At 46.0% G+C, this 23,458-nt stretch overlaps 1 protein-coding gene across 1 annotated transcript in view; it reads right to left on the bottom strand.

Annotated features, from left to right (window-relative positions):
* galnt9 (polypeptide N-acetylgalactosaminyltransferase 9) overlaps window positions 1-21,816 on the bottom strand; it is a 100,669-nt gene extending 78,853 nt beyond the window's left edge. The window contains exons 1-2 of the mRNA XM_076997870.1: window positions 20,857-21,816; window positions 8,220-8,400 (exon numbers count right to left, since the gene is read on the bottom strand). Coding sequence (XP_076853985.1) covers window positions 8,220-8,400; window positions 20,857-21,133 — 458 coding nt within the window. The 5' untranslated portion in view covers window positions 21,134-21,816. The remainder of the gene's footprint in view (window positions 1-8,219; window positions 8,401-20,856) is intronic.
* Window positions 21,817-23,458: the final 1,642 nt, after the last annotated feature.

Below are 23,458 nucleotides of genomic sequence, written 5' to 3'. Positions count from 1 at the left end.
TTGGGAAAGGGGGGGGGTGCATTCTAATTGGTTGGGATCATAGGCAGTGGAAGAACTGGCTAACGATTGAACAGCAAAGTCATAGATGTAATGCACAAGTGATCATGGCCACCTCAGTGGGACCAGGTCCACTGTATCTTACAGGCTGTATCCACACGTCGGCCACCCTGCACCCTGTTCATCGCTGGTCAGTTTCTGACCGTGAGACGCCTTCTGATCGTACACCACTCTGCTGGTGCAGCGGTCAGAGCTCAGCAGGGTCTCAGGCGTGATGGTGGGTCAGCAGGGGTGCGGCTGTAGTGGATTGACCAGGCACAGCAGGGCGGTTTTCTCACGTCAGTGCCAGTACAGCAACGTGCTAGAGTTTTCTCACGTGTCAGTGCCACTGCTGGCCTTAGAGGGTCAGTCATCTGAAAATATTCAGGCTCAACAAAGAGCTGAGAAGAGCTGACTTGACTTGAGTTGAGTTTCATGAGTTGAGTTAACCTGAGTTGAGCCGGAGGCCTTAACTCTAAACCTGAGTGATGATCGGACCATGTGATTGATTTCTGTTGATAATTTCAAAATTAGGTTTGAAAATATGAAAAAAAAACAACTTGATTGAAGTAATCGTGCTGAGATCTGGTTTGACAGTGGTACAGCCATTAATTAATGTGCCTGTGGTCTGTCACAGGCCTGATGCAGTACGCTGTCATACATGGTCACCCTGACCATTAACTTTACCTACAGTGACAAATTAATCTTCAATTAAAATGCATTTAAGACATTTAACAGACTGCCATGTTGATTTTAGTGTCTGTCCAGCACTTAGAAAACATTATGTCTCATCTGTGTTCAGCAAGACACAGGAGAAAGTTTTAAACCATATCACTCCATATCTGGTATGGATTTCATGAGAAACAGGAGAAACAGGAAGATTATTTATTTATGGATTTGTTTGTCTCTTGCCATCACCAGCTCTTAATTTGTGTGTTAAATGTGAAGAGAAAAACACATTGTTACACAGTGTAACACACGTTGTTACACAGTGGTCCCTGGACTTTAATCTCTAAACTCTTGCAACTTCTTCATTTAGAGAGTAAGGGTGGAGGAGATTAAGGGTGGAGGAGAGGGTGGAGGAGGTGGAGGCAAGTAGGAGAAAACAGCATCCACACCCAGAGACAACCCCAACTGCAGGCCAGCGGCAGGGCCGACACAGGCTGGGGAGGACAGACCTCAGCTCCTGCTCATACAGGTGTGAGACCCCCAGAATCTCTACAACTGATCTGAGAACAGATGCTGGGGGTAAAAGGCTGGTAACATATAGAGAAGTGGTGGGCTGGGGGAGAGGGGCTGGCGATTGTGGGAGGAGCAAGAGTGAGGCGGGGCAACAGTTAGAGGAGTTACAGTGGGAGGAGTAATAGTGAGTTAACATGATGATTAACAATTTAAGCCTGCATGCTATGAGCATGCATGAAGTACTCTAAATAAAATACATGAAGTAAATTGTGGCACCAGAATAAATTGAATAAATGTAATGTATTAAATAATGTATAAAATGTAACAAACTAGATTCAGATATATTTCAATTTCAGCTTAAAGAATATATATATTTTTTTTATTTTCCTTTCAAAACCACATTTTAAAATAAGGATCATACAAAATAATATTTTGTAGTCCGTTTAAATGATTAAATGAAGCCTGCTGGGTAGTATTTGTGCCGTATGTTTACAGAGCTTCTCTATGCTACAGCCTTCAGTGATAACACCTCACATTTACAGTGACAGCCCACCAAATAGCATTCAAAGCCATTTTATAACACTCCCTTATCAGCATATATTTTTAGTGAAGAAAGAAGAATGAGCGTGGTTTGACTGATAGGGGCTTTACAGCCATCTCTCCCTCTCTTTTTCTCTCCCTTTCCATCTCTCTCCCTCCCCCATCTCTCTCTCTCTTTTTCTCTCTCTCTCCCTCCCTCCCTCCCTCTCTCCTCTCCCCCCTCCCCAACATCCCCTCTGTGTGACACTATTATCCCGCCTCTCTACACACTCCCCCAGATGAACAGGGTCCATGTTGAGTCCATGTTGCAGGCAGCAAAAGGCCCAGAATGTGAGACTGAATATCTGCCCATGAATAAGAGCAGGAACCAGGAGATGGAACTGTGGACTCATGGTGGGTGGTGTGGAGGGTGGAGTCACGATGGGTGGTGTGGAGGGTGGAGTCATGATGGGTGGTGTGGAGGGTGGACTCATGATGGGTGGTGTGGAGGGTGGAGTCATGATGGGTGGTGTGGAGGGTGGAGTCATGATGGATGGTGTGGAGGGTGGAGTCATGGTGGGTGGTGTGGAGGGTGGAGTCATGATGGGTGGTGTGGGGGGTGGAGTTATGATGGGTGGTGTGGAGGGTGGAGTCATGATGGATGGTGTGGAGGGTGGAGTCATGATGGGTGGTGTGGAAGGTGGAGTCATGATGGGTGGTGTGGATGGTGGAGTCACGGTGGGTGGTGTGGAGGGTGGAGTCATGATGGGTGGTGTGGAGGGTAGAGTCATGATGGGTGGTGTGGAGGGTGGAGTCGTGATGGGTGGTGTGGAGGGTGGAGTCATGGTGGATGGTGTGGAGGGTGGAGTCATGATGGGTGGTGTGGAGGGTGGAGTCATGATGGATGGTGTGGAGGGTGGAGTCATGATGGATGATGTGGAGGGTGGAGTCACGGTGGGTGGTGTGGAGGGTGGAGTCATGATGGGTGGTGTGGAGGGTGGAGTCATGATGGGTGGTGTGGAGGGTGGAGTCATAATGGGTGGTGTGGAGGGTGGAGTCACGATGGATGGTGTGGAGGGTGGTGTTATGATGGGTGGTGTGGAGGATGGAGTCATGATGGGTGGTGTGGAGGGTGGAGTCATGATGGGTGGTGTGGAGGGTGGAGTCATAATGGGTGGTGTGGAGGGTGGTCACGATGGGTGGTGTGGAGGGTGGAGTCATGATGGGTGGTGTGGAGGGTGGAGTCATGATGGGTGGTGTGGAGGGTGGAGTCATGATGGATGATGTGGAGGGTGGAGTCACGGTGGGTGGTGTGGAGGGTGGAGTCATGATGGGTGGTGTGGAAGGTGGAGTCATGATGGGTGGTGTGGAGGGTGGAGTCACGGTGGGTGGTGTGGAGGGTGGAGTCACGATGGATGGTGTGGAGGGTGGAGTCATGATGGGTGGTGTGGAGGGTGGTCACGATGGGTGGTGTGGAGGATGGAGTCATGATGGGTGGTGTGGAGGGTGGAGTCATGATGGGTGGTGTGGAGGGTGGAGTCATGATGGATGGTGTTGAGGGTGGAGTCATGATGGATGATGTGGAGGGTGGAGTCACGGTGGGTGGTGTGGAGGGTGGAGTCATGATGGGTGGTGTGGAAGGTGGAGTCATGATGGGTGGTGTGGAGGGTGGAGTCACGGTGGGTGGTGTGGAGGGTGGAGTCACGATGGATGGTGTGGAGGGTGGAGTCATGATGGGTGGTGTGGAGGGTGGTGTTATGATGGGTGGTGTGGAGAGTGAAGTCACTGTGGGCGGGACCCTAATACAGCAGTTATCTAGATCATAATACAGTGGTTATCTAAACCCCAAAACAGTGGATATCTAGACCCTAGCACAGTTGTTATCTAGAATCTAATATAGTGGATATACAGAGCTTAATACATTTATTTTATGAACTGTAATAATGTATCTGTCTAGACCCCATTACAGTGGTTGCCTAGAACCCTAGTACAGTGGTTGTCTAGAACCCTAGACCTGGAGATGTCATACTCTGTAGGTTACACTGCTCAGTCACATCGGGTTGGGGGCATGTTCGAATCTGACTTCTCAGTGACCTGTTTTTAACATCTATTTTACAATTTATCAAACGCTTATTTTAATTTATGGCTGCTGGGAAAGTCCTTGGTGAAATCAAAACATTAATTTAAACCCCATTTGAATTTACAACCTTGTTTGCTTCATTTGTTAAAAACAGCTGATATCAAATTCCATGCCAATGGAAAAACAGGCTTCTTTAACACAGTCTGATTCACATCATCAATCTGATTCACATCGTCGGCCTGATTCACATTGTCGGTCTGATTCACGTCTCGTTCAATCTGATTCACATCGTCGGCCTGATTCACATTGTCGGTCTGATTCACGTCTCGTTTTGTGTGCGTCTACATGGTCATTATTACTGCTATTGCCTTCAAAGAACTTCAAAGGACTCTAAAAAACCTTCCCAGGTGCCTCTGTGGTTCTCAACAGTGACATCTCTTAGAGCCCCACAGTAACAGACACCACTGTGAACTGCCTGCAGACACATTTCATTTTGTATTAGAATGAACAAGTCCATTTTTTTTGTCATAAGATTATCTGTATCCAATTACCTTAAATGACCTTTTCCCTTTCACTTCTCTTTCCCCAGTCCTCTCTCTGTCCTATTTGTTTTTCTCTCTGTCTTCTTGCCCAGGACCCCATCTGTCCCCCAGACCCAGGACCCCATCTGTCCCCTAGACCCAGGACCTCTACTGTCCCCCAGACCCAGGACCTCTACTGTCCCCCAGACCCAGGACCTCTCCTGTCCCCCAGACCCAGGACCCCATCTGTCCCCCAGACCCAGGACCCCTCCGGTCTCCCAGACCCAGGACCTCTACTGTCCCCCAGACCCAGGACCCCTCTTGTCCCCCAGACCCAGGACCCTATCTGTCCCCAAAACCCAGGACCTCTCCTGTCCCCCAGACCCAGGACCACATCTATCCCCCAGACCCAGGACCACCCTTGTCCCCCAGACCCAGGACCCCTCTTGTCCAATCTGCAGGGTGTCATCCATCACTGATGAGATTTCATATCAGCTTCCTCTCTCTCCTCATGGACATGCAGACCTAGGGCTCCCAGACCCCCAGAACCCAGACGTGGCGCGTGCGGGAGCTGCAGCTGGACCTGAGCGGACCTCATCATGCACGTCATGACTGCCAACATTCACAGCAAGATTAAAAGAAGAAAAACAGAATGAAAAAAAACTCAGAAATGCAGTACACAGACCTTTAAAGGGACAGAGGAGCCAATCGGATTCAAGTGAACAACCCCCCCCCACACACACACACACACACACACACACAAACACGCACACATATATACACACACATATACACACACACACGTGCGCACACACATGCACGCGTGTGCACACACACACACACACAAACACGCACACATATACACACACACACACACACGCGCACACACACACACATGCACACACACACACACATGCACACACACGTGCGCACACACATGCTCGCGTGCGCACACACACACACACACACACACACACACACACACACACACACACACACACACACACACTATGTCAGCTCGTCCACCCTCAGATTATTTTTATCCTGTGTAAAACGCTTTGCCCATTTTAGGCAGTTACTCACACACACACACACACACACACACACACACACACACACACACACACACACACACACACACACACACACACCCCTTCTGCTGGGGGTCAATAATCTGCAGTTCCGTTTCTCACAGCATGTAACGCAGGATTTTCATGTGATTGCACGATTGTGTTTCCTCCACCTCCAGGCGGAGGGGTGCGGTCATTACCCACGTGCCCCACACACAACCACGTCCTTGAGGTCATTACCCACGTGCCCCACACACAACCACATCACCCAGGTTCTCCCAGCCCCTATATTGACACAGAGGCAAATATGTACGTGTTTGTGTTTCAAGAAGGAAAAACCAGTGTGTATTTTGTGTTGTGAAGCAGTTGAGGTTTTCAAAGTGTGCAATCTACATCTGCATTTTGAGACCAAACACGGAGATACTATGCCAAAATTAGGCATCAAGAAAAACAACAAATTGCCAAAGAATTAAAAGACAAACTGCGATCGCAACAGAATGTGTTTGCGAAAGCCACAATCACAAACCATGCGGCAGTAAAAGCAGTTTTGTTGTGGCTGAAGAAATCGCCCGCGCTTCAAAGTCTTTTTCAGAGGGAGCGTTTTTGAAGCACAATTGCTATTGTCACAGTTATTTGATATTTCAAGTTTTGAAAAAAGTTAATGTAATATCTTTGATGTTATTTTTCTTTATTCACTTGGATAGTTTGATCGTTGATTGATTGAGTAATGTGGGTTTCATAACCTAAAAATGAAAAGAATTTATGTTATAATAACAGAATATGCAAATAGGCCTATGCTATATTTGTAACTTGAATAAGTAATAAATTCAGAGTTATTTAACGTTAAGGAGTAGTTACATTTCTAAGTTACATATGGCCCTCTGTGGGTAACGATTATGCTGATGTGTCCTGCGGTGAAAATGAGTTTGACAACCCTGATCTACACGATTATACCAACATCTACAGTTCTGATGCAGCCTGCACCCTTAAATCAGTTCATCACATCTAATACGTATTAGATATATTGTAAGTATTATAATGCTTGTAATTTATTATAAGAAGAGACTATATATGCAGTGAGGGAACCCATGTAATGATGAACCCATGACATGGACTATGGATATGATATGGTTCCACTTAGGACATCCTGCATGTTCCCTCTGGCTCTGTGTTCCAGTAGTTCACTAGCCCAAGCTCACTATCGCCTCACTATTGATAAGCTCACTATCGCCTCCCTGCTGGTCATCAGTGAGAAATATTACTGCTGATTTTCTCTGCCTGAAAATGCCTCCAAATGCAAAGTCGCCCCTTCGCTGTATTAGACACACCAACCTGCTCCAACACTCACCGGCTGCTTTAGACTTTAGTGCATTTTTAACAGCGTAATTACATTCTGGGTCCCATCTGTTGGCATGCACAGTTAATCAACTTCATTTATCTCTACTCTGATTTCTGACCCCTAGATCACCGCGGAGCACACGTTCTTTGGAGCTGTGAACAGTGACGTGGTAGTGGCACAATTGTGGGTGGGGAGCTGGCACGGTTTCATGAGGCAGGGCAGTGGAGCTGGGGGGGTTTCGCCCACACTGGCGTCACGCCTCCATACACTGGCCAGCTAATACAGCCCTGTGGTGGAAGTCAACCTGGAATAAAGTAAATTTCACACAGCAACGGATGAGCTGTAGACTAGATGAGTCAAAGACTGGGCTGTAGACATCTCTGCCTACAAAGGTAGGTCTCCACAAGGTAGCTCTCCAGAAGGCAGGTCTCCACAAGACAGGACTCCATACAGCAGGTCTACACAGGATAGGTCGCCACAAGGCAGGACTCCATACAGCAGGTTTCCACAAGGTAGTTCTCCACAAGTCAGGTCTTCACAGGGTAGGTCTTCACGTTTGGTGTCCACAAGGTAGGTGTCGACAATATAGGTCTTGTGGCTATTTACTGGGCAAACTGGGGAAAGAGAGACCTTACTGAAGACCTCACTGGAGACCTTACTGGAGACCTTACTGGAAAGGTCGCCATTAAAAGCCCTCCATGAACAGTTGCCCCTGTGTGTTCTGCTTCTCCACGTCTGTTTTTCTGAACTCACATGCTAACACTCTGATGTTCATTATTAAACCCCCCCCCCCCCCCCCCCGGCCGTGTCACATTCAGAACATAAAGCCCATTATGAAGGGGCTGTGAATATTATGTCTCCAGTGTCTAATTCTCCATTATACAACGTATTGTTTAGATTTCATTCTTGTGCATTTCCCCATCAGTGTGATCTGAGCGGTCTTCCTCTTCTTCATCGCCCCCCCAGGATTCTCTCCATTGAACGTACTGTTCTTCTGGTTCTGTTGACTCAGTCATGCCAGCTCTCTCCTCCCAGGCGCAAAACTAGAGGAAAGTTATTTGGTCACTTGGCTATTTATAATTCTCCTCTCCCTGCTCAGACAAAAAAAAAACCTACCTTGAAATGTTATTGGTTTTGAGGGTCCTTATCTTCCATAACACGCAGACACTTACAAAATGAGAATTGCAGGGTAAAAAGTAACAACTCGCACTTCAAAATCTATAGATAAATATTGGTCAGGATTACATATATAAATGTAGGATTGAATAGGGTACACGCTTGAATGCTTGTGTATCTGATGGTTTTGTGCTCGTGGGTGTGTGTGCATGTGTGTGTGTGTGTGTGTGTGTGTGTGTGTGTGTGTGTGTGTGTGTGTGTGTGTGTGTGTGTTTGTTCTCTAGGATAAAGTGGTCTGTTGTCCTCCCCTCCAAGGTGCTAGGGTGTATGTTGGGCCTGTAGGGGGCAGGACTCACTTCTTGGGTCTGTAGTCTGGGATGTTCCTGTCCAGGGAGATGCGGTCGCTGAGCTGGGCGTTGTAGCCGTACTCCTCATAACGGACCTCCCCCTCCTGGCTCTCCTCACCCAGCGTGGCAGCAGCCCCACCCTGACCCAGACCCCCCGGGCCCTCCACCAGACCCATGGGCTTGGCCAGACCTGCAACACACACACACACACGCACGGACGCACACATGGACGCACGCACACACACACCCACACACACCACACACACACACACACACACACACACACACACACACCACACACACACACACACACACACACACACACACCACACACACACACACACACACACACACACACACACACACACACACACACACACACACACACACCCACACACACACACACACACCACACACACACACACACACACACACACACACACACACACACACACACACACTTCAGTTATGTTTTTGCAGTTCCACAAGCAAAAGCTCCTCAGGACAATACAAACACCAGAAAATGTGCTTGTCACAGTCCTATAAAACAACTGATGAATAACGCTGAACTCAAATCCATCTGTCATATTATACAGGTGAATTTAAACCAGCAACTTCACTGTGTGTGATTGGGATGTCTACCGATAAAGCATGAAATATTTAACACCCGTGATGGTCACAAATACGGCCATGATGTGGCGGGCTATAAACGCTGTACCGCGTGAGAAGGAGAAGACGTGTGGTCCATGCTAACACGGCCAACACCCAGAGTGTTGGATTAATACCCACAGCTGGACACAGATGGTTTCTCTGAGAACTATTCCACATACTGCATGGAAACGCCCCTCAGAAAAAATAAACAGACATACTAAAAATGGTTTTGTAGGTGTGTACTTCCTAGCTCCTCACTAATTGCAATCTGATTAAAATAAAATCTGCCTGATTGAAGTATGATTATACATCCCAGAGCTTCAGCAACTCTCACCACTCAATTTGAATCTGAAAAAACAATAACAAACAGAAAAAGAACAATTCCACTCAAACATGCACTCAAATTCCAAAGCAATTTCAAAAGTGCGTGAGGGAATATGAAGCCGTCATGTGCCAGTGGATCTGTTTGATCACCCCTCCCCCCTTTTCCCCCCTCCTCCCCCCCCTCTTTTCTTTTGCCATCTGAGCAGGTGACATCATCCAATTTCACAACTTGAGATTCCAATCTCGAGGATGCTCCTTTTACAAAGGACAGGGCGGAGAAAAGAACAGAGATATTACAAATTCCCTTTTACTTTGACATTTAAAGTAACGAAGTGCTCTGTGCGTGCGGATTTATTAAAGATGGAAGATAAAAACATTATCACTTTCTGTGCAAAACGATAAGGAGGAAAAGGGATCAGAGCCCGGGGCAGCAATCATTCCCGGGACTTCCCGACGGACAGGAGGAGTCGTCTGAGCACGGCGTCACGTTTCACAGTCGCTAAACGAAACCCAAGACGCTGTCGTGTTCAGTGGCCATACACACATACCCAGTACTCATCATTCTCATGTCTTCCTTTGAGAATTCATACAAGAGCATCATATTCTCATATTCAACATTTAAAGAAAGTGAAACCAGATGATGATGATGATGATGATGATGATGACGATGATGCTGTGTGTATGTCCAGTATGCTGTCTGGACCGCTGCACGTCTCTAGACCCATAATGCTGTTGTTAAACGGGTGGTTTCCAAACCAAGAAATGTGGTCTCGAGCACTCGTTTGTTCCACTACGTGGACATGTCTCCAGCACTCGTCTGTTCTACTGTGAAGACATGTCTCAAGCACTTGTCTGTTCTACTGTGGGGACATGTCTCAAGCACTCGTCTGTTCTACTGTGGGGACATGTCTCAAGCACTTGTCTGTTCTACTGTGGGGACATGTCTCAAGCACTCGTCTGTTCTACTGTGGGGACATGTCTCCAGCACTCGTCTGTTCTACTGTGTGGACATGTCTCAAGCACTCGTCTGTTCTTCTGTGGGGACATGTCTCAAGCACTCGTCTGTTCTACTGTGGGGACATGTCTCCAGCACTCGTCTGTTCTACTGTGTGGACATGTCTCAAGCACTTGTCTGTTCTACTGTGGGGACATGTCTCAAGCACTTGTCTGTTCTACTGTGGGTATGACTGCTTATCTCTGCTGCTGAGAGATTTGCATAAACTAACAGCTCTCTTCTTCTAAGATTCTCTACACTTCAGTTCTCTGTACTGATGCCGATACTTGGATTTATAATACAACATCGGTTGACAGACATTACAGTGTGTGTGTGTGTGTGTCTGTGTGTGTGTGTGTGTGTGTTTCCTTCTATCACTGCTATGTGACAGGTGCCAGTTCTAACATTTCTGCTATTGAAGGTCTGATCAGATGCGTAGACTATGATCAGTCACACAGCCAATGATCACACATACAGCCGATGATCACACATGTAGCTGATGATCAGACACGTAGCCGATAATCAGACATGCAGTCGATGATCAGACACGCAGCTGATGATCACATAACTGATGATCTGTATAGGTTTGAATGTCTTTGGGCAGTAATCTTAGCTCTGACCACACTCAAATCAGTAATAACACACACAAACAGTGACCTTTCCAGTTATAGACACCTCAGGCTTATACAAATAAATGTTAAAATCACCTTTCAGTCAAATAACTGAAGATTTCATCACGTTTGCTGTAGTGGCCAGTACCAGGACGAGCAGAGTGACAGGTGTGAGGGGTGTGAGGGTGTGAGGGGTGTAAGGGTGTGAGTGTATAAGGGTGTAAGGGGTGTGAGAGGTGTAAGGGTGTGAGGGGTGTAATGGTGTGAAGGGTGTGAGGGGTGTGAGGGGTGTAAGGGTGTGATAGGTGTAAGGGTGTGATGGGTGTAAGGTTATGTTGGGTGTAAGGGTGTGAGGGATGTTAGAGTGTGAGGGTATAAGGTTATGTCGGGTATAAGGGTGTGAGGGGTGTAAGGGTGTGATAGGTGTAAGGGTGTGATGGGTGTAAGGTTATGTCGGGTATAAGGGTGTGAGGGGTGTCAGGGGTGTAAGGGTGTGAGGGGTGTAAAGGTGTCAGGGGTGTGAAGGGTGTCAGGGGTGTAAGGGTGTGAGGGATGTTAGAGTGTGAGGGTATAAGGTTATGTTGGGTATAAGGGTGTGAGGGGTGTGAGGGGTATAAGGATGTGAGGGGTATGAGGGGTGTAGGGGTGTGAGGGGTGTTAGAGTGTGAGGGGTTTACTGCTCCATTCCAGAGCAGTGCTTGTTTCAGGGGTTGCTAATAAACTTACTGCAAGAGAAATTTCACTTTGAGAACGCCCTGGGGAGTCATGTCTGTTTGTTACAGAGCCCTTCTCTGCTGATTCATCCTTTCTGTTTGTTTGTGTGTGTGTGTGTGTGTGTGTGTGTGTGTGTGTGTGTGTGTGTGTGTGTGTGTGTGTGTGTGTGTGTGTGTGTGTGATGATTTACTGTGATGGCTATAACACAAGACAGCAGAGGTGTCTAAAAGCAGAGAGTTCTAAAAGTGTCAAAGGGCAAACAGCCATTTATATGCTGGGGGTTGATTTAATATATTTGGGGTTGGGTTTCTTATGTTTGGGGGGTTGATTTAATATGTTTCAGGGTTGGGTTTTATATTTTTGGGGTTGGGTTTGATATGTTTGGGGTTGAGTTTCATATGTTTGGGGGTTGAGTTCTATATGTTTGGGGGCTGGGTTTTATATGTTTGGAGGGTTGATTTAATATGTTTGGGGGATGGGTTTGATATCTTTGGGGGTTTATTTAATATGTTTCGGGGTTGGGTTTGATATATTTGGGGGCGGTGATTTAATATGTTTCTGGGTTGAGTTTGATATGTTTGGAAGGGTTGATTTAATATGTTTGGGGGTTGGGTTTGATATGTTTGGGGTTGGGTTTTATATTTTCGGGGCTGAGGTTCATATGTTTGGGGGGTTGACTTTTAAATGCTTGGGGTTAATATGTTTGGGGGTTGGGTTTGATATGTTTGGGGTTGAGTTTCATATGTTTGGGGGTTGAGTTCTATATGTTTGGGGGTTGGGTTTGATATGTTTGGGGTTGGGTTTTATATTTTCTGGGCTGAGGTTCATATGTTTGGGGGGTTGGCTTTTAAATGCTTGGGGTTTGGGTTTAATATGTTTGGGGGTTGGGTTTGATATGTTTGGGGTTGAGTTTCATATGTTTGGGGGTTGAGTTCTATATGTTTGGGGGTTGGGTTTGATATGTTTGGGGGTTGAGTTTCATATGTTTATGGGTTGGGATTTATAGGTTTGGGAGTTGGGTTTTATATGCGGTTTATTGATTTGTATGTTTGAGGGTTGAATTTTATATGTTTGGGGGTTGATTTGTATGTTTGTGGATTGGGTTTTATATGTTTGGGGTGTTGGGTTTTATATGGGTTTTTATATGGGTTTTATTGATTTGTATGTTTGGGGGCTGGCTTTTATATGTTTGGGGTTGGGTTTAATATGTTTCGGGGTTGAGTTCTATATGTTTGGGGAGTTGGATTTTATATGTTTGGGGTTGAGTTCTATATGTTTGGGGGTTGATTTGTATGTTTGTGGATTGAGTTTTATATGGGTTTTTATATGGGTTTTGTTGATTTGTATGTTTGGGGGTTGGGTTTTATATGCTGAGGTTTGTGTTTTATATGTTTGGGTCTGAAAATCAAGCACTTTGGGTCTAAGCAGCACACAAACACGTTGACTTACACCCAAATGTTGACTTATGTCTAATAACACGTATGTCTGCAACACATTAAACTGACAATCCTCTACCTAGAAGATCCTCTACATTTCAAACAGGACATTAAAACTGAGATGTACCGTTTTCACCATCACACTTGTGCTGCACCACATCACTGGATTGGGTCAATTACGTTCACACTGCTAAGTTTTTATATGTGGATTTTTGCTCCTTGAGAGCACGTTCTGCTGTTTTTAAATGATTCTACGTGCCAGTGAAACATTATGCTTGTCTGTGTCCTGAGGGAGGGATTCAGGGTGTGTTTTAGAGGCAGAAAGGCTGGTTAAACGCAGAATTAACTTTTATGAGGAAGCGTTTGTTGGCAGCTTGGTATATATCTACATGCTGAATCAGCAAATTTGAAATCTGAAGTGCAGACAAACGCACACATAAGTCTTAGTAATGGGTTAGAAGTAAAATCACATGAGCTGCTTATTTAAGAGGATGTTTCAGCTCTCTCCTCTTTATTTTCATTCTCTGCCTGTGTGTCTCTCTCTCCTCGTCTTTATTTTCATTCTCTGCCTGTCTCTCTCTCTCTCCTTGTCTTTATTTTCATTCTCTGCCTGTGTCTCTCTCTCTCCTCGTCTTTATTTTCATTCTCTGCCTGTGTGTCTCTCTCTCCTCGTCTTTATTTTCATTCTCTGCCCGTGTCTCTCTCTCTCCTCGTCTTTATTTTCATTCTCTGCCTGTGTCTCTCTCGCCTCGTCTTTATTTTCATTCTCTGCCTGTGTGTGTCTCTCTCCTCGTCTTTATTTTCATTCTCTGCCTGTGTGTCTCTCTCGCCTCGTCTTTATTTTCATTCTCTGCCTGTGTGTGTCTCTCTCCTCGTCTTTATTTTCATTCTGTGCCTGTGTCTCTCTCTCCTCGTCTTTATTTTCATTCTGTGCCTGTGTGTCTCTCTCTCCTCGTCTTTATTTTCATTCTATGCCTGTGTGTGTCTCTCTCTCCTCGTCTTTATTTTCATTCTCTGCCTGTGTCTCTCTCTCTCCTCGTCTTTATTTTCATTCTCTGCCTGTGTCTCTCTCTCTCCTCGTCTTTATTTTCATTCTCTGCCTGTGTGTCTCTCTCTCTCCCTCTGTCTGTATCTCACAGTAACGGTCAGGGCTGTTCTTTAATAGGCTGGTAGGCTTTACTGTAATATGTCCTTGAAAAGAGGCGTATGGATGTGTCCTGATAAAGGCACTCTCACCCAGAAAAGTGTGAACCAGAAAGTGCATAATAAGCTCCGCCCACACCCCTCCTGTCATGACCGAAGCCCCGCCTTGCAGCAGGGCCAGGTGTCTGAGTGGAGTCTGAAGAGGTTGCTAAGCTCTCGTTCATGAAGCACATTTCTGCTGTGCTGCGGGACAGCGGGGGCACGAATGAAGTGGGTGTGTCCTGAAGTGGGTGTGGCCTGCCGGTGGCCCACAAGCACAGCGGGATGGCGCTCTTTCACCCTGATATACTCAGGTTTCTCTCTCGTGGAGTTTACTGTAGATCAGTGTATCCACTGTGTATGTCTGCATGGTTACGGTGATGGTGGTGATCATGACGTCTGTTGGGGGGTCTGTGGCCGACCCTCTACACCATCTACTCCTCATACTGTTGCTCGGCAACACTGTTTTGGCTGACTGTGCACACAGAAACAGTGTCAGGAATGACCCGTCAGGGAGCTTTCTGATTGGTTGTTCAAATAACACAGACAGAAATGTTGTCTTAGGGTTTTTTTTGTTGTTGCACTGTCTTGATCTCAGTGTGGTAGGCTAATGTTCTAGCGTGCTACAGGAAAACAGCCTTGCTGTGCTATGTAGAAAACACAGGGAACATTTGTCAACACTTTGATGTTATCGTGTGCAATTTTATGGACGGAAGGCACTGAAGAAGAGGCGGGTCAGTAAGAACTCGGTAAACTCGTTACGAGAAGCTCGTTTGAAGTGTCTGCGTGGTGTGTGTCTAGCCTACGGACAGCAGTCCCAGCGAACCACGGGTGATGTGACCTGCATGAACACACAGCTGCAACACACTATAACTCAGGACATCAATGACTCACAGCAACATTTAGCATTTTTCCTGCTCTTGTTACAATGTGGGCTGCTCTTTCAGAAAATTCATAGATAACGGAGCACACGTCTGATCCGCACATTACCAAACACACGTCTGATCCGCACATTACCGAACACACGTCTGATCCGCGCATCACCGAACACATGTCTGATCCGCACATCACCGAACGCACGTCTGATCCGCACATCACCGAACGCACGTCTGATCCGCACATCACCGAACGCACGTCTGATCCACACATCACCGAACGCACGCCTGATCCGCACATCACCGAACGCACGCCTGATCCGCACATCACCGAACGCACGCCTGATCCGCACATCACCAAACACACGTCTGATCCGCACATTACCAAACACACATCTGATCCGCACATTACCAAACACACGTCTGATCCGCACATTACCAAACACACGTCTGATCCGCACATTACCAAGCACACGTCTGATCCGCACATCACCAAGCGCACGTCTGATCCGCACATCACCGAACACACGTCTGATCCGCACATCACCGAACACACGTCTGATCCGCGCATCACCGAACACATGTCTGATCCACACATCACCGAACACATGTCTAATCCACACATCACCGAACACATGTCTGATCCACACATCACCGAACACACGTCTGATCCGCACATCACCGAACACACGTCTGATCCGCGCATCACCGAACACACGTCTGATCCGCACATCACCGAACACACGTCTGATCCGCACATCACCGAACGCACGTCTGATCCGCACATCACCGAACGCACGCCTGATCCGCACATCACCGAACGCACGCCTGATCCGCACATCACCGAACGCACGCCTGATCCGCACATCACCGAACGCACGCCTGATCCGTACATCACCGAACGCACGCCTGATCCGTACATCACCGAACGCACGCCTGACCCGTACATCACCGAACGCACGTCTGATCTGCACATCACCGAACACACACCTGATCCGCACATCACCGAACACATGCCTGATCCGCACATCACCGAACGCACGTCTGATCTGCACATCACCGAACACACGTCTGATCCGCACATCACCGAACACACGTCTGATCCACACATCACTGAACACACAGCTGATCCATACAACACAGAACACACATGGCTGATCCATACAACACAGAACACACATGGCTGATCCATACATCACAGAACACACTACCGCATCCTTCCAGCTGCTCTGAATCCCGCGTGTGTTTGCTCTGCTCAAGAGCACATGGGCAGCAACACGTCTGGGTCAGCGGCACCTCTATCTGGAATGCTCTGAATTATGCAACAGCTCATCAAGAAGGGTCTGAGATACCTTTTTATGGGTTCCAGACAAAAAAAGACTGAAAGATTTAGTCCTTATTTAATATGGCTAAGTCAAAATCTGTTTTTTTTTCATGAAAAAGACCTCCACATGACTGAGGGGAGAGAGACCCTTTCCCTAGTAAAGTTTTAAAATGAGAAAACATGACCATGGCCATGGACCACAGACTGTGGTGGAGCACCTTCCCAAATTCCAAGATCTAAACTCTGAGTCCAGTGAATCTTACAGGAAACATAAAACGGTTTATTTCCCATTCCACGCCAAGCAGGCATGAGATATGATTGGTCGAGCAGACACACATGACATGCTGACAGGCATGACCACTGACTCCTCACTCCTGCACACCACACGTACCGCGCCTGCTTTTATTGTCTGGCTGAATTCAATCATCTTCTTCACCGTCCCGACTCATGTGGTACCGTGAGTGTCTTATTAAGTTGAGGATAGTTTTCTCTTCACCTGGATGTCCTAAAGGACAGAAGTAAACACCAAACACCGGAAACTCCACATGAACATGTATGAAAAGGAGCCTTGAGGTTCTAAGAATCTTTATTCATGTGGTATTTTGGCTACATCAGTTTCGATAGCAGTGCAAAAGATTTGTGTAAGGTGCATACGCACATACATGCATACACGCCTGTGTGTCAGACAAGGGACGAGACAAGAGAGCGTGGTTGAACGTAAACATGTCGCTACAGCTGCTGGAACTGAATACCACACATACTGGCTGTGGAAGAGGCTTGTGGATTTGCTCCTCTGTACAATCTGTGCTTCTTTCTAACCGGTCTGGTATTTTTGTCTTCTCTTATAAATAGATGCCACTGATTAGTTTCACCTGCATCTGAAAAAGGACCTCAGAGTGTCCAAAAAATCATTCTTTATGATTTGGGGTTAAGGAGGCAGAGTGCTTAATCACAGCTGAGGTTAGGCACTGCCAGACATACTGGTCCTAAAGCATTCGCTAAAGGCGCCTTTCATCTGGAGCAAAAAGTTCGTTCAGAGACATAACTGAATAATTCCTTCTAAAAAGAAAACACTGGAGAAGTCAAGGTGCTAGTCTCAGTTTCTCGCACAAACACTAGTCTCAGTTTCTCGTACAAATACTAGTCTCAGTTTCTCGTACAAACATTAGTCTCAGCTTCTCGCACAAACACGAGTCTCAGCTTCTCACACAAACACTAATCTCAGCTTCTCGCATGCAAAAATTTGCAGTAGGCTGAAAAAAAGATGTCCTATGTTGGATAAATGAATCTCGTTTGTGTCTATTCTGGTGTTTCTCTCGTTTGTCTAGGTTCTGGGATTGCTTCATCTGGTATAGACAAAAGACGCATAATTAGATCTCATGAATAAATGACAACTTCTCACGTATCCACTAAATTCTTCAATGACTTTTCTGATGAGAACAGGAGAATTCTTTCAGAAAGAAGTGTCATTTACAGCACTGTGGTCTACACTCACGCTGTGAAAGGACCACTGCAAATGACACATTAGTATGACCAGCGCTGCATTTACTGGCTGTGAAGAGTGTGTACTATTATGGATGTCCTCTAAATGTTACTGTCACTTAGCTTAAACTGCAGGCTTAATATTGCTGGCTCAATAAACAGCTAAAGGTGTGGTTAATTACCCGAAATCACCACTGAACACCGCGTCAGCAAAAACAGAATGCAAGGTGTTCAAACCCAAGCACCTTTGGCTGACGGCACAGCGTACAGTTAGCGGTTCACACACGACACAGATGATGGTTGAGCTGTAGTGAACAACAGACATCACCAGGAGATTGTCTTCCCACATCAAAAAAAAACCCCTTCAGGGTGGAAATATGTGGTGGCAGTTGAGTTTTATAACGGCGCTCTGGATCAGGAGGATATTAGGGGGCGTATTCTGGAGCTGCGTCTCTTGGCCTGTCTCCAAATAAAAGAAAGATAATTTAAACTGACAGACCAAAACTCCTTCGTACACAAATGACAACACACCTGCAGAATAACAATAAGAGCAAACGGAGGTGCTGTGGGTGGATTCCTTCAGCAGACTGTGGTGAAGCTGGTGGGGGGTTGGGGGGTTATTGGGGGGGGGGGGGGGGGGTGAGACCTCTGTGCTGCGTGACATCTGACTCAACATCACGGTGGGAGGAGGGAGGAGACAACTTCATGATTTAGGAGTGCAATAAAGGAAGGAGAAAGCACCCTGATTCTCCGTAGACAGACGCAGTGTTCACCAGAGACGGGTGTCGCTGTTTCTGTGCCACTATTGAAATATGTAAATAAGCTAATGAATATATGAATGAATAAATTTTTTTTAATGATTTCTATTTCAGACTGAATAACATTCATTTGCTGTGTTGCCATTGGAGCTAATAATTATACACTGACAAGCACCTGCGAGCAGCCAAAGAATAATTATACCGTAGGGTTTTTATTATTTTTTTAATATTTGTCACTTTCTCTCACCTTCCAGTGCCACGCGAGACACAGAACTATTCCGGTTGCAGTGTGTCACTGTCGGACCTGAGACACGGACAATATTTCATTCTGAACCTGTTTTAGTATCATCGACCTTTGTGATGCTTACATTACTGAATTCTGCAAATAACAAATTGCCATTTTTTCGAACAGCATCCTGCCCGATCCCGCCCTCATCAGTGGCCATTCTGCAAGTGTTTTGATGGATGGTATTTACATGTTTTCTAAAAACATAAACACTTTTGTCAAAATAAAAGCCCAGTATTCAGCCCTGTCAGTGACCTGCTGTTCTGTTGATGACATATTTACTGTCATCGTATCAGGATCTAGAAGCGCAGAGCCTCGTGGCCTGCTGGGAACATGTTTGTGTGAACTACAATCTACCCCATCAATGGAGTGATAAAACTTCTATGGCCACATATTTCTGGTACTGTCCCACTCGATCACTGACAAAACGACAGAAACCCTGCTTCCCCTGACAAACACATGCTTCCCCTGACAAACACGCCCATGACCCCCCCCCCCCCCCCCCCCCCCCCCGAAGTGTCCCTGTGTTCAGCAACAAGGTACAGGGTAGCCCTTTTTGTAGAATGGCCACTGTTTGTATTAACACACCTATAGAGTGTACCTAGAAGGTTAGTGTATCTTACAGGTGTATCTTACAGGTGTCTTGTATCTGTCAGGTGTAGCGCAAGTGTTCAGTGTATACTTTCACAAGATACAGTGAAATAATCGCAGTATTTCTGTCTGTACTGTGTGGTTGTAATCTGATCACACACTGAGGAGCAACACTGAAATAAAAAGGTTATATGCTATTGTATCCAATTGTATACAATTGGAGTCTCCCAAGCACCCCCCAGTGACAGAACCACCCATGGAAAGTTTGTTTACTAATATAACGGCATATTTATAAATTAAGCCATAGACCCTACTGTAAAAACAAAGGAACTTATCTCACATGGCAATGTAGTGAGTGTATAATCATGCGAGTGTCCCCGCCCAAAAACAGCAGCTCCGCCCACCAGGGTGTGTTGGGTGTGTCCGCTCCTTCGCTACCGCACACTCCACTCAAGCAAACCACAACAGCATGGCGTGAAGGCAGACGGCTTGGCCGTGGCTGAAGGTATCGTTACGGATCAGAATCGAGAGGCCTGGCACGGTCATGCCTCCTGTGACTCCTACAGTAGCGTGGGCGTCCACAAACGTCGTGGCTATGCACCTTCACCAGGCCCTCAACACGCCTGACTCAACACACCTGACTCAACACGCCCGGCCTGTTTAATTAGCAGGCCCATCGTTGGTTTAAACTGGGTGTGTGAGAGTGTGTGAGCAGTAACATGCAATGGGCCAGTCTTGGACTATAGCTCGGAGAGTTTCAGAGGTGTGTCAGTAAAAAAAACCAAACAAAACCCAAAGGTCTCTCCACTCTCTGACTTTGTGAATGATATTATTACCGCACCACTCTGAAAGACACCCTGAAATGGCATTGAAATAGCTTTATGTAGCTTTCATGAATGCATAGGAGAATTTTAGCTTCACTCTGGGTTCAAAGGTCGCAGAACACATCAAAACTATTCGAACATGTGATTTGTACTTAGATATACAGAGAGATTTATATAGGGTTATTATTTTGTCAACACTTATAAAGCAGCATATCTGAAATCAGTTTGATTAAATCTGGAAAGTAACAACCATTTTACTGGATGCTGACAGCCAGTTTAAGACACATTATTTTTAAAGACGTTAAAGAATTAATGTTTATATAATACGTATATATAATTTAGTTTACTGATTAGAATCGAGTTTACTAGCAGGGGAGTGTAAACCAGAAAACTTTTAAATGCCACTGGCTGGAAGAATTCTTCCAAACAATTTGCATTATGCAGATTCAAACGGGTAAAGACCAACACGACTTCATTACTGCAGATTACTCAGAACGGTCAGTGATCTCACATGTAAACCACAACAGATCACCCAGCTGATGTTGTAGTCCTATTCCTGTTCATTTTTACATTGATTTAATTGGATGTACATACCGTTTAATTGGTTATAGACCACATCCTCGAGTCTTTCCAGCCTCTGGAGAATTGACTGTCTATCCAAGTTAGCAACTTTTCCGTTGCTACTCCGTAATCTCTGATCCGACACTCGTCCGATTTGGACTAGCTCCTCCGAGCGGTCCTGAATCCTGCAGTACACCGAAAACAAGATGATCCCGACGAACACTAGAATGTTAACTGTCAGCAAAGTTTTGATTTTGCGTGGCACAGCCATGGAAAGCAAGGTGGACGACACGCCGATAATGTAAAACATTCAAGTATGATTCCGTTCGGAGGAATGTGATCCGGTGTTGTGGAAGGAACGGGCTTCGATGGCGAGCGTTCTCCGCGTCTCGGGGAGCTGTCCTTTCAGCACCACGGCCAAACACGCACTTCTGGGACGCTATTCGTGCGTCTCCGTTGACGTTAACGTGCAGAGTTCTCTTTTCTTTCGATTTTCGGTCGTCTCAAGTAGAGATTAAGGAAAATCTCACGTTAGAGGTTTTTGTTGACCCTCGTTATGGCTTGTACCGTTGCCTCTTCGCTTTGGACTAGATACTGGGCTAGCCCGGATAGTAAAACATTCGCAGTTAACACGAGTGTACCTTCGCAATCAAGGACACAAACGACCGATGCTGCATTTCAGAGGACACCCGTTAAACGGAGATTTCTGCTGTCGGTCCGTGTCCGATGATGTTCTACCGTGCGCAGCATCGCTCGCGCGGCTCCGACATCCCGCTCTGTCAGTTGAACGGCGCTGTGGTTTGGATGGATTGTCCTAAAAAAACGATTCAGTTGATCGAGATGTCACAACTTGTACGCCTGAAGCCTGCGGAATCACACAACGTTCGACGGGCGAAACGCGAGAGACGTTTCTCAGCGCCGCGAGACAAAGCCCATGTCGGTGGAGCTCTGCATGGTGATCCAGTCTTCTACTCCCTCGCGCTCCCGCGTGCTCCCCACATCCCGCCCTCTCGCGCTCCCTTTCACGAGCTCCTCGGCAGAACGCAGAGACGCGCCGCGCTGTGACGTCGAGAAACTCATAAATATTCAAAGAGTGTTTGTGTATGAACGACTTGAATATGATAGATGATGGGGATAGTTTGTGTTGGATTACAGCTTAATGTCTTCGTCTGTGTTTACCAAACAAATAATAACTTGCAGCTGTAAAAGAAAATAAATTGTTTGTATTTTTTTTTATTCTTCAGCAGAGAAATAATAATAGTTTTTGACATTTACTGTAATTTGTGGTAAAGTCTTGGCACATTACTTGACAGTCATACTGTTCTCGCACACAGACACGGGGTGGGGGGGGGGGGGAGTAGTACTTGTATGGCCACTGCCTGAGCACTGATTCAGTATAACCAACAAACCCAGTAAATTGTTGGTGATCAGAATAAAAGAGAGACAGCTGCTATTGGATAAATAAAACAGCTGCTGAGACCATTGTCATTACAACAAACGCAGACATATTCAGTTTGACCGTGTATTATGTGCCCAAAATCCTGAAAATGTTCCTAGCCAGAAAGACACTAAGTAGACAGGAATCAGTGAGGCAGACACAGTCCACTGGCACAGATCTCTTTTACGTCATGTCTACCCCCACCAGTGCACACACAGTGTTGCCAGTGTGGAAAGTTCACAGAGACAGAGACAGAATGTTCTTTCACTGTATTCCATTCCACAGCTGGACACAAAAAAATATTTTTTCCCCATAGAATTCTAGAATTTTTGGGAGCTGTCTTTTACTGTTCTAGATTTGGATATTTTACTATCCTAGAACTGGAACCTTTACTATTCTAGAACTGGTCCTGAGAATTCTGCAACCCATCTGTAAGGTTCTGGATTTAGGTAGCACATAAACAGCTGCACAGTTTTGTGACAGGAACAAACCCCAGTAGCCCCAGTCCCACTAATAAAAAATATTAGTTACTAAAAGCAGGAGGTCTAGAATGCTATTTTACAGATTCATGTGAAACATTTCAACTTACATTTTATTTACCAAGTTTCACAATCGTCCGTCCTGTTCCACCTTGAATAGGATGATAGAATTTTCTGTTTACTTGCTGATAAGGAATGACAGAGAGACAAAAGTTAGTATAAACATTAAAACTCATAAAAGCATCTCATTCTTATCTACTATCATTAATAAAAACTAAGGGTGTATGCTACTCTAGCAGCACTGCTGTATATGGTCCTCTGCAGATATACAGAGACAGAGGTGTGGAGTTAAGGACTATTCCATTCATAAACATTCATAAATATTCATGTAAGTGGAGTTTTGCATAACATGGAAAGCGTTTGTCTTTTTAACAAATTTTTTGAAAATATGTGTCGATTGGATGGTTCGAACCTCACTTCAACTTTAGGGGCTTGTGGGATAGGCCAAGCTAGTGTGCTCACTGTGACAGGCCACTCTGGTCCGCCTTTCATATTGCTACATTTTACATGGATACAGTTACAGACTAACCTACGAGTATGTGCTGATCCTCTCGGATGTACGAGTTGATTTCCTCTCATATACGAGTATGTGCTGATCCTCTCTCACATACGAGTATGTGCTGATCCTCTCTCACATACGAGTATGTGCTGATCCTCT

Source organism: Brachyhypopomus gauderio, chromosome 3, assembly GCF_052324685.1.
Source record: "Brachyhypopomus gauderio isolate BG-103 chromosome 3, BGAUD_0.2, whole genome shotgun sequence".
NCBI lineage: Eukaryota > Metazoa > Chordata > Actinopteri > Gymnotiformes > Hypopomidae > Brachyhypopomus > Brachyhypopomus gauderio.
This window is presented reverse-complemented; position numbering and strand designations above follow the sequence as displayed.